General features: G+C 38.8%; 1 protein-coding gene and 1 non-coding gene across 2 annotated transcripts; one reads left to right on the top strand and one right to left on the bottom strand.

Annotated features, from left to right (window-relative positions):
* Positions 1–1,629: 1,629 nt before the first annotated feature.
* On the top strand, positions 1,630–8,364 carry LOC149012204 (ABC transporter B family member 2-like). Its single transcript, XM_089157551.1, is given in 11 exon segments — positions 1,630–1,914; positions 2,019–2,069; positions 3,405–3,605; positions 3,700–3,959; positions 4,558–5,101; positions 5,195–5,574; positions 5,747–6,156; positions 6,454–6,695; positions 6,790–7,037; positions 7,130–7,542; positions 7,798–8,364. Coding segments are annotated over 11 exon segments (3,579 nt in total). The 3' UTR covers positions 8,343–8,364.
* A 261-nt stretch (positions 8,365–8,625) lies between these two features.
* On the bottom strand, positions 8,626–8,699 carry TRNAI-AAU (transfer RNA isoleucine (anticodon AAU)). The gene has a single exon. It is a non-coding gene; the product is annotated as a tRNA-Ile (tRNA).
* Positions 8,700–17,716: the final 9,017 nt, after the last annotated feature.

Genomic DNA, 17,716 nt, shown 5'->3' with positions numbered 1-17,716 from the left:
TAGAGTCCTTGTATCCTTGCTCCTCCCCCCCCCCCCCATTGTGTCCCGGGCTGATTTTGTCCTTCCTTTTCTGAATGAATTAAATAACCTCTTAAAAAAATAAAATAAAATAAAAAGGAGGAAAAGTAAGTTAATCAAAATATTTCCCATAAATCGTTGGGTTCATTTGGTATCTATTACATCTCACCACTTTCATTTCCTTCTACTAGATCGAGAATTTATGATGTTCAGAAATTTTAAGATCCACTGTCACATTCAGTAAAGATATATAATGCATGAGTATGTTTTTGGGAGAAAATAATATTCCAAAACATCATTTGTTGGTTGATGATGATATGGCTTAGCTTGATTTGGTTCGGATTATATAATTCGACCTATCCATGCATTTATAAACTTTTGGATATTTAAACGGGTTGGTTCATTTAGGGTCTTATATAACCATTTGCTGAACCATTGGATATGGAAAATGAGTTGATCCATTTAGGGTCCATTTTCATTTGTTTGCAACCTAAGTTTTGTGTCTCTGTGAAACCAATGGACACTATGGTCCATGGACAAGTCTTGCTAATTTTTCATTTACTAAGAGATGTATTTAAAAGGGGTGGGCCTTAGCAAAATGATCGGTAAACTGCAGTTGTAAGGTCAAGATATCAAAACAACCTCCAAAATCGGGTATTCACTTTTTAACTGATATACTCAAACTGTAGGGGCCTACCCAACAAATGCATTAGAAATGATACATTGGGACAAATGTGATAAAGCTAAGCAAATAGTCTTTGCTCAAAGAACAAGGATTGTGTAGGCTGTAAAAGATGTGAATCCATCCATCCTACATGTTTCTTGAGTATCATTAGGGTTTATTTATGACATTAGATACCTTGCAATATATATGAGTTTAGCTTATTGATATGTCCTGAAACTATAATTGATTCCACTTTATTCTTCTTTATCAACAGTGACCATTCTTGAGATAGAAATTTTAAAAAAAAGTATAATATTTCGAGCAAGGTTATATAATTCGAGGTTAATTAGTTGATACGACCAAAAAAGGATGCTCCATAATGATCATAGTCCCATTTTTGTAGAACCAATGAGCGATAATAGGGTTTTGTAGTTTCAAATTTACAACTTCGTAGATTCAAACTTACAGTCATACAGTCATCACAAGATCATTACCAAATCAAAAAATAAGAACACAAGATGACTTGTTGCAAAAACTTGACTCTCTTAAGGCACAAACCCAAACCCATAACCAGATGCATTCAATGCAACCAACTACTGCCATTGGCACCAACTCACCCCACCCCACCACCCTTGGCCGTCCATCTTTGTCAACTTCCTTCCCCAACTTACTATTACTAATTCTATCTCTTCTCATTTCTCATCTGATGATAACTTTGGAGAAAAGAAAATTTCTTCATATGTATTTCACTTTTTTTTTCTGGCAGAACATGAATGAACCCATCATGTTCTCTTCAATACTTAATGACTTCTTCTTCACAGCTCTGAAGTTCCGTAACTGAGTTTCCATGGTTGTTGTTAGCCACTATTTAATGCCTTCTACTCCTGTTACCCCCTCGACTCCTCAAGTTTAAACCTCTCTCTCTCTCTCTCTCTCTCGAGGTAAAGATGAACTTTCAAGGTTCAGTTTCAAGGAATGCAAAAGAAGAGAAGAATGAAACGGAAGGTGAAATAAAAGAAGAACAGAAGAAGCATGACAACCATAAAGTTCCATTCCTGAAGCTATTTGCCTTTGCAGATTTCTGGGATTATATTTTGATGTTTTTAGGATCCATTGGTGCATGTGTTCATGGCACTTCTGTTCCTGTTTTCTTTATTTTCTTTGGTAAACTGATAAACATCATAGGCATTGCTTACCTCTTTCCAGCTTCTGCTTCACATAGAGTTGCAAAGGTATGACAATTTATGATTAATTATTTGAATTTAAGTTTAATTTGATTAGTAATTAATTCATGTTTAAATTTAATTTTTTTTAATGTTTTCCTTTGGGGTTGCAGTACTCGTTGGATTTCGTGTATTTGAGCATTGCTGTGATGTTTTCTTCATGGGTTGGTATGGATAATTATGGGTTTACAAGTATCATTTAATTATGAAATGGGTAATTTTTATTTGGACCTGAGATTTGATCTAATTTATTTTAAATTCAAAAAATTGATATTTTGTTTTTGCCTCCCTAACGGTATCTAAAAATCCAACCTAAGGATACAACGACATTTTTATTACTAAAGTATCTTTACGTCTTTTTTATTTTCTTTCTTAATTAGTACCATATTTAGTTAGAAGATTATTACAATACCAAATTGTTGGTACTCATACCTTTGTTTAGGATCTGGGTAAGTAGAGAAAAGGAAACCAAAAGGGCATAAATGCATTTTAGACATAAAAATGACTATATATATATTCTTAATTGGTACTTTTTAGATATTACAAAGGAGGCCATTTTTTATCTAGCCCGCATCTCAATGGTCCAAATAAAAATTATCCTTGTGGAATTAGGTTTTGTTACTTTTAAATTTTACCTAATTAAGTAGGGTTGTTCTTGTGTTTGAAAAATTAGAGGTAGCATGTTGGATGCATACTGGAGAACGTCAAGCAGTGAAAATGAGATTGGCATACTTAAGAGCAATGTTGAATCAAGACATACGCCCTCTTTGACACTGAGTCATCCACTGGAGAAGTAATCTCTGCAATCACAAGCGATATAATTGTGGTTCAAGATGCCATCTCTGAGAAGGTATTTAACGATAAGTAAGGAATTGTGTTTGGTAGGAGTTTTCGGAATAGATTTGGAATCTAAAATACATACTAAAGTGAAGAAAGAAAATTTTGAATCAAACATTTGAATACACTCTAGAACCAGAATCCATTTTGGCGGTGAATCTATTTAGAGAATGCATATCAAGTATCAACGTGACCTTAGTGTTTAATTTATTTCAAAATATATTCTTATATGCGCAACTAAAGTAAAATTTGAAGTCACCATGTATCGTGACGATAGATTTTGGTATTAGGGCATCCAAGCCTGGGTGAATGGGAGGTGGAAAACGTGTGGAGAGACAAAGGTTCTAATTCAAGAAGTCATTCGTCTTAATGCTTCCGTATAAGAAGTTACCACTACTGTGCTAGAAGCATATCTTCACATTATCTATACTATCTTAATTGATAATGTATGGAATGATGGTACAAATGACTGATACCCAATCATATATAGTACTAGTATTTCTTATCTATGCATTTGCATTTGCATTTGCATATATGCCCGTAACACTCTAGTATTTTTCAGAATACCCCTTTTAACTAAAGTAGTATTCCATTTCCATGCCTATTTCCTGCAAAAACACACGCATAAAAGGACTCTAAGCAAAGAGAAATGACATTGGCAGGTTGGGAACTTCATGCACTACATAAGCCGATTTCTAACCGGATTTGCAATCGGGTTTTCACAAGTTTGGCAGATCAGTCTTGTGACCCTTTCTATAGTGCCTCTGATTGCCATTGCTGGTGGTGTCTATGCTTATGTAGCAACAGGACTTATTGCTAGAGTAAGGAAATCATATGTGAAGGCTGGAGAAATTGCAGAAGAGGTAAATGGCAGATTAAGAAAACTTATTCTTTTTTCAATTTTCTACTACAAAGAATAAGCTCTGGTGAATCTCACTTGTCTTCTATGATTTGCAGGCAATTGCCAATGTCCGAACTGTTCAAGCATTTGTTGGTGAAGAGAAGATGATACTTTCATACAAGAATGCTCTGAAGAAGACTTATGAGTATGGAAAGAAGGGAGGACTAGCTAAGGGTGTGGGACTTGGTTTCATGCACTGTGTTCTCTTCTTTTCATGGGCTCTGCTCATATGGTTCACAAGCATCGTCGTTCACAAAGGGATCGCAAATGGTGGAGTTTCCTTCACCACCATGCTCAATGTTGTCGTATCTGGACTGTAAGCTTGCTCTTTCTCTGCAACTTCAAATATATTGCTTCAGCTTTCTTTCCTCTTCTTTTCATGAAGGGGTTATGGCTTCAGTGTTTCATCAAAATTTAATTTCAATGTTCAAATTAAGCTGTAATTTGTGTCTTAAATTCTTGTAGCCGTCTCGAAGTTTTCCCTGCTTCAACATTTTTAGTGGCAAAGGGGAACTTCTTGTGAGGTCTACAATGGTAGCTGAGGAGGCCAATAGGGCAATTTACTTGTTGGGAATCAGTTCTGTTCATCAACAAATGCTTGAACCTTGTTTAATTGCCTACTTGCATAAGCAAGAGATGGAAGCAAGTTATGAGGGGAGTTTTCATGTTAGGGTTTCTTTTAGGGAGGCTTCTTGCTGTGACTTTTGATGTTATTGAGAGGTCTCCATTGTGTTTCTCCTCCATTATTCAAAAACCATCTTCATATTTGCCTGTGGATGTAGCATCTTGAATCTCTGTCATTCTTTTCTGATTCTGTTTTGCTTTTCAGATTTCTTGTTGTTTATATTGGAAAACATTATTGGCATACGAACCCAACCCTAAGTTGCTCACTTCGAAACCTTGATCAATTTCAGATCACTTGGACTGGCTGGGCCAAATCTCTCTACTTTCGCGCAGGCAAAAGCCGCTGCATACCCCATTTTTGAGATGATAGAGAAGAACACAGCAATTAATGTCGCCTCCAAGATGGTGAGCAGGAGACTCAAAAAAGTGGAAGGGCACATAAAATTTAAGGATGTTTTTTTCAGTTATCCATCTCGGCCTGATGTAGTGATCTTTGATAATCTCTCTCTTGATATACCTTCGGCAAATATCGTTGCTCTTGTTGGAGGAAGTGGTTCAGGGAAAAGCACAGTGATCTCTTTAATTGAGCGATTCTATGAGCCCCTCTCAGGACAGATACTATTAGATGGTATTGACCTTAAAGATATTGAGCTTAAATGGCTTAGGGCGCAAATTGGATTAGTTAATCAAGAGCCTGCCCTCTTCGCCACAACGATTCGTGAGAACATCCTATATGGAAAAGATGATGCAACACTTGAAGAGATTAATCATGCTGCAAGTCTCTCTGGTGCCATTTCTTTCATCAACAACCTTCCTGATCAATATGAGACACAGGTGATCCTTCTGCTTCTCATTCTAATAACAATCTCATACCATCTTATGTTGAAATTTAAATTACTAATTGCTGTGTGACTGATATGATCACAGGTTGGTGAACGAGGGATACAATTATCCGGTGGACAGAAACAACGAATTGCAATATCTCGGGCAATTCTAAAGAATCCCTCAATACTTCTCCTTGATGAAGCAACAAGTCCACTTGATGCTGAATCTGAGAAGAGTGTACAGGAGGCACTTGATCGTGTCATGGTGGGTAGGACAACTGTTGTTGTGGCCCATCGGCTTTCCACAGTTAGGAATGCAGATATGATTGCCGTAGTCAATGGTGGGAAGATTGTTGAAATTGGGAGTCACGAAGAGCTGATCTCCAACCCAAGTAGTGCCTACACAACACTTGTGCAGCTCCAAGAAACAGCTTCCTTGCAGCACCAATCCTCACTAGGTCCTGTTATGGGACGCCCTTTCAGGTACTGCTAACCCTCCTTGGACACAAAATGTTTCCATGGATTAAATGAACCTATGCATTGAATTAATGTAAGCTAACTATTAGCACCACCATTGTTAAGTCATTTTTTTTCCACTGGGTTTTAGAATTATAGATGTGGCAATTGACAAATCATACCTTTCTTGTTGTGGCAGTGTGAAACTTTCACGAGAATTATCACGCACAACCTCAAGTTTTAGGACCAGTTTTTGATCTGATAAGGAATCATCATTAGGTCGCGGAGTTGATGAGGCCATTATAATAAAGAGCATTTCGTTGAAAAGGATATATTCCATGGTGGCTCCTGACTGGATATATGGGGTTTTTGGTATTATTGGTGCAATGGTTTGTGGTACTCAGATGCCATTGTTCGCTGTTGGAATTACAGATGCTCTTGTTTCCTATTACATGGATTGGGATGCCACACGCCAAGAAATCAGAAAAGTAGCTTTTTTCTTCTGCGGAGGTGCTGTTGTGACCATAATCTTTCACATCATTGAGCACCTTAGCTTTGGAATCATGGGAGAGAGACTAACATTGAGGGTGAGAGAGAAGATGTTTGCAGGTACAACTATCCTGTCATATGCAATTCTTGGATAAACAAACAATCTTTAAAAGACAAGTCCAAGCTATTTTTAGAATTTTACAAACAGATGCCTCCATAGATGTATGAGCCTAGATAGATTAAGGGATACCTATTTAACTGGACTAATTGACAATGGATTAAACAGAAGTTGATCAGTTACTTCCTTTAAATAAACTAGAATCACATCATATAGGCGCCATTTTAGTTTATTTTTTCCATGTACCTTACTGCTAACCATTTTTTAACTTAATCTAGCCATATATTTCTCCAATGCAGCCATATTAAGGAATGAGATAGGATGGTTTGATGACATGAGTAACACAAGTTCAATGCTCTCTTCATGCCTAGAAACCGATGCAACACTACTACGGGGAATGGTTGTTGATCGTTCGACAATTCTTTTACAGAACATATCTCTGGTTATTACATCATTCATCATTGCCTTCGTCTTGAATTGGAGGATCACGCTAGTTGTCATTGCAACCTATCCCTTGATTGTTAGCGGCCACATCAGCGAGGTTTCTCTCTTTTTGCCCTTCTGTTTAGTTGGTTACCAAATGATGCTTTGTTCAAGATCAAGCTTAACAAGGAGAACCTAAATATATGTCACAGAAACTCTTTATGAAAGGTTATGGGGTTGATCTGAACAAGGCTTATCTCAAAGCTAACATGCTTGCTGGGGAGGCAGTGAGCAACATCCGCACCATTGCTGCATTCTGTTCTGAAGCTAAGGTGGTAGATCTATATGCACGTGAGCTAGAAGAGCCCGCAAAACACTCCTTCCGTTGAGGGCAACTTGCTGGCATTGCATACGGTGTCTCCCAATTTTTCATTTTCTCATCGTATGGCCTGGCTTTGTGGTATGTGTTTTAGGCTTTTAATTTCTGCTAAAAATGTCTGCTTACCAACTATCGTAGCTTCAGTAAATTATACCAGGAGGGAATTTGTGCAGGTATGGTTCTGTTTTAATGGGCAAAGGACTCTGCAGCTTCAAATCAGTCATTAAATCATTCATGGTTTTAATTATAACAGCATTGGCCATGGGAGAGACACTTGCATTAGCAACAGACCTTGTGAAAGGGACACAGATGTTGGCTTCAGTTTTTGCTGTATTGGACAGGGAAACAGAGGTTGTAGGGGATGTTGGAGAGGAAGTGACAGAGGTGGAGGGGACAATTGAACTAAAAGGGGTTGAGTTTAGTTACCCTTCTAGGCCAGATATTGTCATCTTCAAAGATTTCAATCTCAAAGTAGCAGCAGGGAAGAGCATGGCATTAGTAGGGTCCAGTGGATCCGGTAAGAGCTCTGTTCTCTCCCCTATACTGCGGTTCTATGATCCAACAGCAGGAAAGGTGATGGTTGATGGTAAGCATTTCCAACATAAATTATGAAAATAATTTTGAAATTTTGTAAGTTTCTTTCATGGGTTAGCACAAGTACATTCATGGTACCTCACTCACTTTTGTATGGCAATGATGCAATGAAAGCACAGGTCATAAGCAATCTTCATTAATGGGTACAAACCTGAAGGGGATGGCCAAAGAGGCTTATGTGTATAACCATGAATAAAAATGGTTTGAGCCTTCTCTAAACATAAGAGTTTCCATGTAATGTTTGCAGGAAAAGATATTAGGAAACTTAAGCTCAAATCCCTCAGAAAATACATCGGCCTTGTCCAACAAGAACCAGCAATGTTTGCCACAACAATTTATGACAACATTTTTTATGGCAAAGAGGGAGCATCTGAATCGGAAGTCATCGAGGCTGCCAAGCTTGCTAATGCACACAACTTCATCAGCAGCCTTCCTGAGGGCTACTCAACCAAAGTAGGAGAACGTGGCGTGCAACTATCGGGTGGCCAGAAGCAAAGAGTTGCCATTGCTAGAGCTGTGCTCAGGAACCCAGCAATCTTACTTCTTGATGAAGCCACCAGTGCTCTTGATGTGGAGTCTGAGTTTGTTGTTCAACAAGCCCTTCACAGGATAATGAAGAATCGAACAACAGTTATGGTGGCACATAGGTTGTCTACCATCCAAAATGCTGATCTTATATCAGTTTTGGAAAATGGAAAGATCATAGAGCAAGGTAGCCACTCTACTTTAACAGGGAACAAGAAAGGCCCTTATTACAAGCTAATCAGCCTACAGCAGCAACAGCAGCAGTAAATGAGTTAATGATCAGGGACACTAGTTGCATATTGTTCTTGTATCCTTTCTGAGTTATCATTTTTTCTTACAATTTCTTACCAAGAATAAATTTACATGATAGAAATGTTTTTCCAGATTAAATTATTCCAGAAAAAATGAAGAATAATAATATTCATAGCGATTCTGATTTGCAGATACATTTGCAAATATTGAAACAGTTACAAAGTTTACAGACTACTACTGTAAGAGACTGAAAGTTCTGGTTTAAAATGAGACCAAAATAGATATAAAAAATTCAAAATGGCCCATGCAGGTCTCGAACCTGCGACCTTCGCGTTATTAGCACGACGCTCTAACCAACTGAGCTAATGGGCCAACTAGAAAACTATCCAATAATGTTTAATTTAGTAATAATGTAAATCAGTCTGCTAGAGTAGATTACTAGTTCCAACCATTGATTTAGAGATCAGGGTCAGGTTGGAGATATTAACTGAGTTCATTAAAATTGGTTCTGAGTAGACTCGTTGATCCCCTCAAAAGTTTATCTGTGACAATTCTCCTTAAAACTGTTCGATCTTCATTTATCCATTATACAAAATAGAGTGTTTTTTACATGAGCCCCCTCTATTTCAATTGAAAACTCAACGCACCCCCTCAAAAACCTTACAAAGCCCCCATCTACATTTAACACCATCAAGTTTTCTTTTGTTTCAAATTTGCTTTTACAATTTTACCCTCACCTTATAAATTTATTTGAAATCCTAAATAATATTGTAATTTTTTTTTTTACATTAGCCCCCTTCACTTCCATTGGAAACATGGCGCACCCTCTCCAAAATCAAAACCTTACATGGCACCTTCACACTTCACACTATTAGTGTAACAACCCCCGTATTTCTAACTGGAATCTGTATTGCAGGTCCGATAACCTAAAGGTCTAGCTGGGTTAAGTTGTGGAGTGTCCGGATAAAAGTCCATGATCCATATCCTGAACCCATGGATCTGGATTCTCTTGATGAAGAACCTGCCTTACTGGGAAGTTGGATCTCTGGTAGAAGGCAAGTGGTGTTTGGAGATGTTCGGAATGAGGGTAGGACCTCTTCCCATGTGCTGATTAGGGTTATGTTGAGGTTGGGAGTCAACCCCTTGAGCAAAGCACCCAAGTATAGCAATGTACTAGGGGGCGGTTGCTTAAGGCGGTTGATTGGGCCAATCAATCGCCCCAATCGATTGCCAAGTCCTGCTTGCTAGATTTTGCCATAATTTCTCCCCTGGTCTCGATAAATAGCAACCCTCACCCTATTAACATATTATTATATTCAGGATTGCTATTTTGGGCGGTTAGGTGGCAGTGGAGATGTGCTGGAAGGAGAGCGAAGTGTTGGTTGAGATCTGGAATCTTTCCCCCGTTGTTCTTGTTGTTTTGGTTGAGGTAAGTGAATCCCCATTCACATTTTCTCTTTCTTCAACCTCTTGAATAGTGTAGATCTATCCCCATGTTGTTGGTAGTTACCAATCTTGTTAGTGGTATTCCCTCTTCAATGTTCTTGAAAGGATCCTATCCGAAAATGAATTCTTGCATTCGAATAAAGGATGGATCTAATCAAGGGGGGAGGAATTGGGTGATAGATCTGTGTTAATTTTAGAGTTTTTTTTACTCCTTGGTTATAGATTTGTTAAGTTCAAAATTCGGATTGAGATCATCCCAAAATAGGATTGAAATCAGATGATTAAAAGCCTGAGTTTCGGATTTAAAGTTGTCTGTTTTTTAGGCAGTCGTTTGTGTGAAATCCCACCTAGTCCTAACCTTGCTGCTGTGCCGAATCCATACCTACCATATGCATTATTCGATTTATTCTCTGTCGTATGAGTTGCCTAATTTCATTTGGTAGAAGTTTACCCCGAAGCTGATCTATCCTCTCTACTATTTCTTCTAGTACCTTTTATTCCCTTTGATAGGAGGGTGATCTTAAGTCATTCCCATGACTGATCCTTCTATCCCTGTTGTTCTAGAGTGAATCTCCATACACTCTATAACCTTGTGATTTCTCCACATGATGATTTTGAAGGGAAATCAAGTGTGATCTTCATGATTTGTTATTCCTTCTAATTGTTTTAAGACTTCAAGCTTTTCATCTCCTATTCCTCAATCAAAGGTTAGTAATCTCTTTTTTGTTGTATTGATCTACTCTTACTATGTTTTATCCTTTGTGATTGAGATTTAGAAGAAGATGCTGCATCCTTGCAACCATCTCTTCTACAATCTCCTTTCATTCTTAAGGTTTTATGATCTTCATATTGATCTTTGCCATGATCCTTGTGAAGTCTTCATGAAGCCATGATCATACTTTCGATTTTATTTCAAGGCATGTTAGATTTATTCGTTGTTTTTCTTACAAAAGATTTATTGTTAATTGTTTTCCGAATATTTTGGGAGAAGAAAGGTCAAGATAAAAGCAATGGCCTCCATCTCTTTAGAATCCTAGTACTCTCCCAATTTCGAGGATGAAATTATTTTAAGGGGGGAAGAATGTAAAATCCAGCTCAAACCTAACCAGGACACCCTATTTGTTTTGGGATAAAGAAAGACTTGTTTAATGTTAGACCTTGAAGTCGGACCTTGATTTCAATGTTGTTATCCTTGAAAGCCTTAGGTGGCCATGTCCAGCCTTATCCTAGCCTTGACCGGCCCGGAATCTGTTATGTTTGTAGGTCCGAAGACCCGAAGTGGTGGGAGAAGTCCTTGTGGACCCTTTTGGGTGATGAATTGGTGTCGAAACCCAATCCCATGGACATTGACGATGATGCCCCTCACTTGAGAGCATTGTCAGTGTTAGTTTTGAATCTGTGCACCGAAGAGGGGTGAATTAGTTGAAATACCTAATGAACTCTTGTGCTCAATCCGAAAGTATTTCCCAAAACTAGACTTCTTGATGGACTTTTAGGAGAAAACCCCACTCAATTTGACCCCATATAGCCTTCCAAATCCCTGTCTGAAGTTGCTGAACTATGTCTGGCAAATCCTGCTTGCGCATCGACGAAGGTGAGCTTAGTTGGTGGACCTAATGAAGTTCCATGCTTGATTAGAATGTATTTCTGGAAACTATACTTCTTGATTGACTTGTTGAAGAAAACCTAACTCAATTTGACCTTGTATAGCCCTCCGAATCCGCATCCGAAGTTGCTGAACTATTTCTGGAAATTCTGTTGAAACTGCTTTGGGTCGATACTGTTGGTCGATACCATCAACCCAAGGTATCGACCAACAAGCCCAGATTCGAATAAAAAGGTGCTTTTTGGATATTCCTTCCTCCTTTTAAGTGAAACCTCGAACCTAAAACATTATTTCACTCATTTCAACATCTGAGAACATGGGAAAGCTCCTCTAAGCCTCCTCCTTGGCTTGGGTGTTGATCTTCTTCAAGAATCCTTTGTCTCTCTTCTCTAATCTCTTCTACAAGGTTTGTGATCTCTCACTCTCTGTCTAATCTACTTCTACCTCACCTTATTCTTGCTGTTGGGACCATGGCCAAGGTGCTGCAACCTTGCAAACACCTTGCCATGAGTCTTCTTTACCTAATACATTAATGTTTTCCCCAATCTTGCTATGATTTACTTACTTCTTGATCATTAACTATGCATTTCCATAATTTGTTGCTCACCAACTTGCTTTATTAACCAAAACTGAAAGGTAGCCTATGATTACAATAATGCTCCTAATCTATTCCCTACCTAATTCACTATGTTTTCCCCCAATTTGCATTAAGTAATAACCAATGCCATGATTTCCAACTCTTGAACTTGATATGCCAGTTTGATGATTTCTAAATTGACCATTGGATTATGTTAATTCTTTGATAATTAGTGTCTCTATATTGTGTTTGAACTGTTCCCCAAGTTTTGTATCGATCCGAGACCCAAAAGACCAATTTTGAGCCAAAACCCAAAAATCCAACTTGCTGTCCCAGACTCTTTGGGTCAATACCTGTTGGTCGATACCATCGGCCCAATGTATCGACCAGCAAGGTTGCTGTCAGAAACTTTTGCCCAGTTTTGATCCATTTGATCTCCGGTTGTTTTGATTTCTTCTCTAATACTTCATGTATGTTTGTTTAGGGCTTTAAGACTATAATTGGACCATTCTCTTGTGACTTCGGATCATCTTCTTCACAATTTGAGGTAAGGACGGTTATTGCCATATAACATAGACTGTATGACTTTGACACTGTTGTTGGTAACTTAGTAGACTTAACTTATTAGTTGATTTTAGACATCATATGACTACTGTAGTCACCTTATGACAGTAGCACCATGCTTAATTACTTGGTTTATCATGTTTACTTATTCTTGTCATTTATTTACATACTGTATTATGAGATGTTATGACATTTTTTCAATATGATAATGTATTGTTGATATGTAATGGATGGAAATAAGCATGTGATTTCTTAGGTATGATTTGGGATTGGGGAGTGCCCTACTGGTACTTCTGTCCTTGGACATCGGAGGGAATAGTATGGGATGTTCTCCGAAGATGACCATCAACGCTTTCCTGAATCATTCGATGACATACATAGGACTTGTCTAGATGTATGGCTAGGATGTCCCTGTCATATCAGACCCGAATCGGAAGGGCATTGAGACCGAATGACCCATGGTAGTAGTGAGGATTTGTGGGCTCTCAAGACCGGTAACCATCCCGTGAGAGGACATAAATTGCATTGCGAATACCCGAAATGGGCCATTTATTGGTAGGGTTGCAAATGGCTAGACTTGGGCTCACGGGTGCTCAAGACCGGTGAAATGATCCGTGAGGGGACGTGAGAGCTTCCCGTCTACTATTTGTGGATGACCAATAGGGTTGACGAGTCCGGTGGGTAATATCCGTGACTCTAGTGTGAAGGATACCGGAAAGGATCCCGAGAGGGGAGGAATGGACGTATCTGGAACTGACATGATATGACTAAGTAGATGACTTGCATTGGGCTAGGCTTTACTTTGACATGCGCCAATACTTAGACCAAATGGTGATGTGAGAGAGTGGTGACCGAAACCCCCAACCATGGATTTGTCCTAGAGGGATGCAGGACCCAATTCCCCCCGGTGATGAGTGACTGAGACTACCTAAAGAAGTATGGTGCTATGACTTAAAGCATGTCTACCATAGAGACTAGCATACTTAGAGTTAGATTCATGTTTGCATCATATGTCTCATATCATATTGCATCATGTTATGATGTGCATCATATGATTTATGTATTATGGAATAACTTTCCATGCTGATTTCTTTTGAACTCACTCCTTTTTGCAACATATTTTGTTAGACTTTCTGCAGGTACTACTATTGTTGACTGTGACGGTCAACACTTTGAGGACTAAGTTGGTGACTCATACCACTTTGGCTACGGTGACTACATCTGTGAAGGCTATCAGTTCAAGACTCATATTTGTCAGGAGTAGATCCGGCTTGGCTTAGTTTCTTATGATTATGTTATTGATGAGACATTGTATAAGTTAGAAGAAACTGTAACTTAGTTGCTTACCTTTTTATTTCCCTTCTTTGAAGATCTGGTTGTAAGCTTTACCTTATTTCGATCTACCTTCCGCACACGTTTGTAGAGTATATTTCCCCTATACTCTATGGTTGTCTTTTGATTTGGTACTTTTTATTCCGCACTCTGATGTTCTTTGTAATCCTTCTGTGATCATTTCTTAACTTTTATTATTAGATTACTTGAATACCATAATTTGTTCTTGCTTTTGATTATATTATTGTGCTAAATGGATATGATCGTTCCTAAACTGGATCTGTTGGGCTGTGGATCACTCCCGAGTAACCCAAATAGGGTACCCCCGGGTGGATTTAGGGCGGGATGTGACAGCTTGAGCCAAGCGACTGGCTAGGTCACAGTAGCTATGTGACTTTTGGCTTTTACTCGATTTGAGTTATTTATCTTATATGATCTTGTAACCCTATGTTTAGGTGCTCTCTGTCTTTATTGAAAGTGTCACATCCACCCAGCCGGGTACCCTACCTGGCATACCCGAGTATGTGATCCACAGCCCCGAAGATCAAGTATCGAGGAAATCATCCTCACACATATACAATAACATAATCATGAACAAGATATAATCAAAGTAACATTATATAAACAAAGAGATCAAGATAAGAAGAGATAATGACAATACAATATAATCAGAGTGCGGAAAGAATGATACCAATATATAAATCAAAATGTAGAGTGTGTGGAAAAGTCACTCCACAACTACAGTGGAAATGTAGCTCGAAACTAAAAAGAAAAAGATTACAACTACTTCCCAAAAGAAAGTTAAGAAAAGAATAATCAAACTAAACTAAGGTCTCTCCCATCTTATAAAGTACATCTTCATAAACATAAACTAGAGAAACTAAACACGACCAATTCCATTCCAAGGTAGAGCTAATCTTGGTACGCAGCATGATCGCACGGGGAATCTTCACTGTAATCTTCGTAATAGCTAGCACCTTGAGAGAAGTATTATAACAATCCCTGTATTTCTAACCCGGGATCCGTATTTCAAGTCCGAGAACCCGAAGGTCTAGTCGGGTAAATTTGTGGAGTGTCCCGATAGAAGTTCATGATCCATACCCTGAACCCATGGATCTGGATTCTCTGACTAAAGAGCCTGCCTTGCTTGATAGTTGGACTTTTGGAAGGCAAGTGATGTCTGGAGATGTTCGGAAGGTAGGTAAGATCTCCCCCATGTCTTCTTTAGGGTTAGGTTGTACTTGGACATCAACCCCCTAGCAAAGCACCCTTGTATAGCAAAATACATGGGGGCGGTTGCTAGTGGCAGTCAATTGAACCAAGCAACCGCCTAGTTCTGGTTGCGGGATTTTGCCCCCGACTCCTATAAATAGTAACCCTCGCCTATTTTACAAATATTTTATTTGTGGTTATCGTTTTTGGAGGTTAAATGGCTGTGGAGAAGTGCTGGAAGCAGATCTGAAGTGTTGTTAGAGTCCCAGAAGGTTCTACTGTCATTCATAGTTGATCTGGTTGAGGTAAGTGATTCCCTGCTCACTCATACTTCACCACTTGCTATGATAAAAGTAGATTAGTGTTTCCCTTTGGTTGTTCTTGATCCTTCTATTGCACCGCCTACCTTTTTATTAATCTTGGTGAGATCAGATCCAAAAATGAAACCCTGCTTTCGTGAAAAGGGCTGATCTAATCAAGAGGGAGGTTTCTGGATAACCAATTTGATGTCTTTGTTTAGGTTTAGTATCACCCGTGGTTATGAGAGTAATAGATTTGAGATTCGGACTATGATCATGCAAAATTCGGATTGAAAACGAATGATCGAAGCCTTGAGTTTTGGATTGAAACTCTTTATTTTTTGGGCGGTCACTAGTGGCGGTCGCTCAACCTAAGCGACCGGCTAGTTTCCAGTGACCAAATGGCTTTTGGTTTTGATCCGATTTGATTCATTTGACTTATACCTTATTGTAACCCTATATATAGGTGTCCTCTGTTTGAAGAGAAAGTTTTATAATTGTTTACGGATTACTTTTTATGGACGAATTACTTATATGTAGGTAAGGGCATACAATCCTATCTTTATGAATTGACTTGAACATGCTAGTCCAGTGTCTGTCAGTATTAATCTTTCATTTTATATGCTGCTGTAATCATGTTTCACATGCTGATCTTGTTATATGACTGCTATTTGTATTGTTTATACCACACTTTGTCGATTATGAATGTGATATGATGTTGGTTGATAGTACGTGGTTCTGATGGAATAGGTATTCTATTTGGATATCTTAGCTTGGGATATCAGAAGGCTGTGGTATGGGACACATGCCTGCTAATGTCTCCAGCACTATCATAACTACTGGATGACATACTTAGGTAGAGTCTAGAGTTGCATGGCTAGGTACCCCACATGCTACTACCCTTTCGGTAGGGGAATTAAAGCCGGATGACCTGTGATGACAGTGATGTGACGACGGTCCACTGTTAGTCATATAAATGGTAGGGTTGCATATGTTAGGGTTGAGCTCATGGACGTCCAAGGAACAGATTGGGTGTCGTGAGGAGTCATGAGAGCTTTCTGCCCCAACAATATGTGGATGACCATAGGGTTATGGAATGAAGTCCAATAGTGGTAGCCAGTCCATGAGGGTTATCATTCCTAGGTTGCGAAGGATACTGAACCGAGTTGGTTGGTGCCATAGGGGATGTATTTGAACTTCATGTAGTATGTTACCTGTATGACCTTGCATTGTATTAGAAACCCCGACATGCGCCAGTACTCATGCCAATGGTCATGCTGAGAGAGTGTTGACTTAACCCCAGCCATGGTTAGAGAGCCAGGTGTGGACTTTCCATTTTACCCAGGATCCCTACAGAGGTAACCAGTCCTTACCGGATCAGAGTGATTAGACTTACCCAAAGGAGGGTTGGTGTATATCTTAAAGCATGTCAACTATTAGAGACTTGCATAGTTAGATCTTAATGGTATTCATATTTTGCATTCATACATATAATTTATGCATTGCTGATTTGTTTGACATAAGGATGGGAATTGTTATTATTCTTACTGAGTTCTCTAGAACTCATTCCTTTATTTGTATATGTTTATTAGCCTACGCAGATGGAGGAAATGTGTCGGAAGATGGATTGGTTTCCTATGAAGGAACCTTCCCGTATGAAGAAGATGTGGCACCGGTAATGGGAAATGGAGATAGCCTGTGCGGGAGCTCCTGCGAGTGCATGGAGTACGCTTATCGCACCCATTCATGGGCATACTAGACAGATTGCTAGACAGTTTGCTCAGCGAATGGAGAAAAACTGGAGGACCCCTTTTTTTGATATTTATGAAAAACATTACTTAGCTTTAGAAAAAGAAACTGGAAGGAAAATAATTTGATTCTTTTTGATTGCTTCCACTGAACTCGTATTCTCATAATCTATTATTTTTTCATTGATTATTTTATTGGAGTATTTGGACTCCTGTAATCTGTTAATTCATTAATTACACTATTCTTGCTCTTGATTGTCTTTATTTGTATTTATTATTGTTGATAGACTAAAACCGTGGATCCTGTGACGGATCACTCCCACGGGTTGTCGGGCGGGTAACCGAGACCGGCGGGTGGGGTGTGACAAGTATGCATCATCGGCTTGTGCTTCATAGTACTGGTTGTCATATTCTTCAGTACCTACAGAACAATCTAACAAAAATGTTTGCAAAAAGGAGTGAATTCGAAAGAACTCAACAAGGCAACTTATTCCACAACAACATAAATAATATGATAGCAAAACATAACAGATGCAATATGATATGAAATAGATAATGCATGTATGAATCTAACTCTATGTATGTTGGTCTCTATTGGTAAACAT

The sequence above is a fragment of the Hakea prostrata genome, chromosome 6, assembly GCF_041222555.1.
Source record: "Hakea prostrata isolate BN-2017 chromosome 6, UWA_Hpros_2, whole genome shotgun sequence".
Taxonomy (NCBI): Eukaryota; Viridiplantae; Streptophyta; class Magnoliopsida; order Proteales; family Proteaceae; genus Hakea; species Hakea prostrata.
This window is presented reverse-complemented; position numbering and strand designations above follow the sequence as displayed.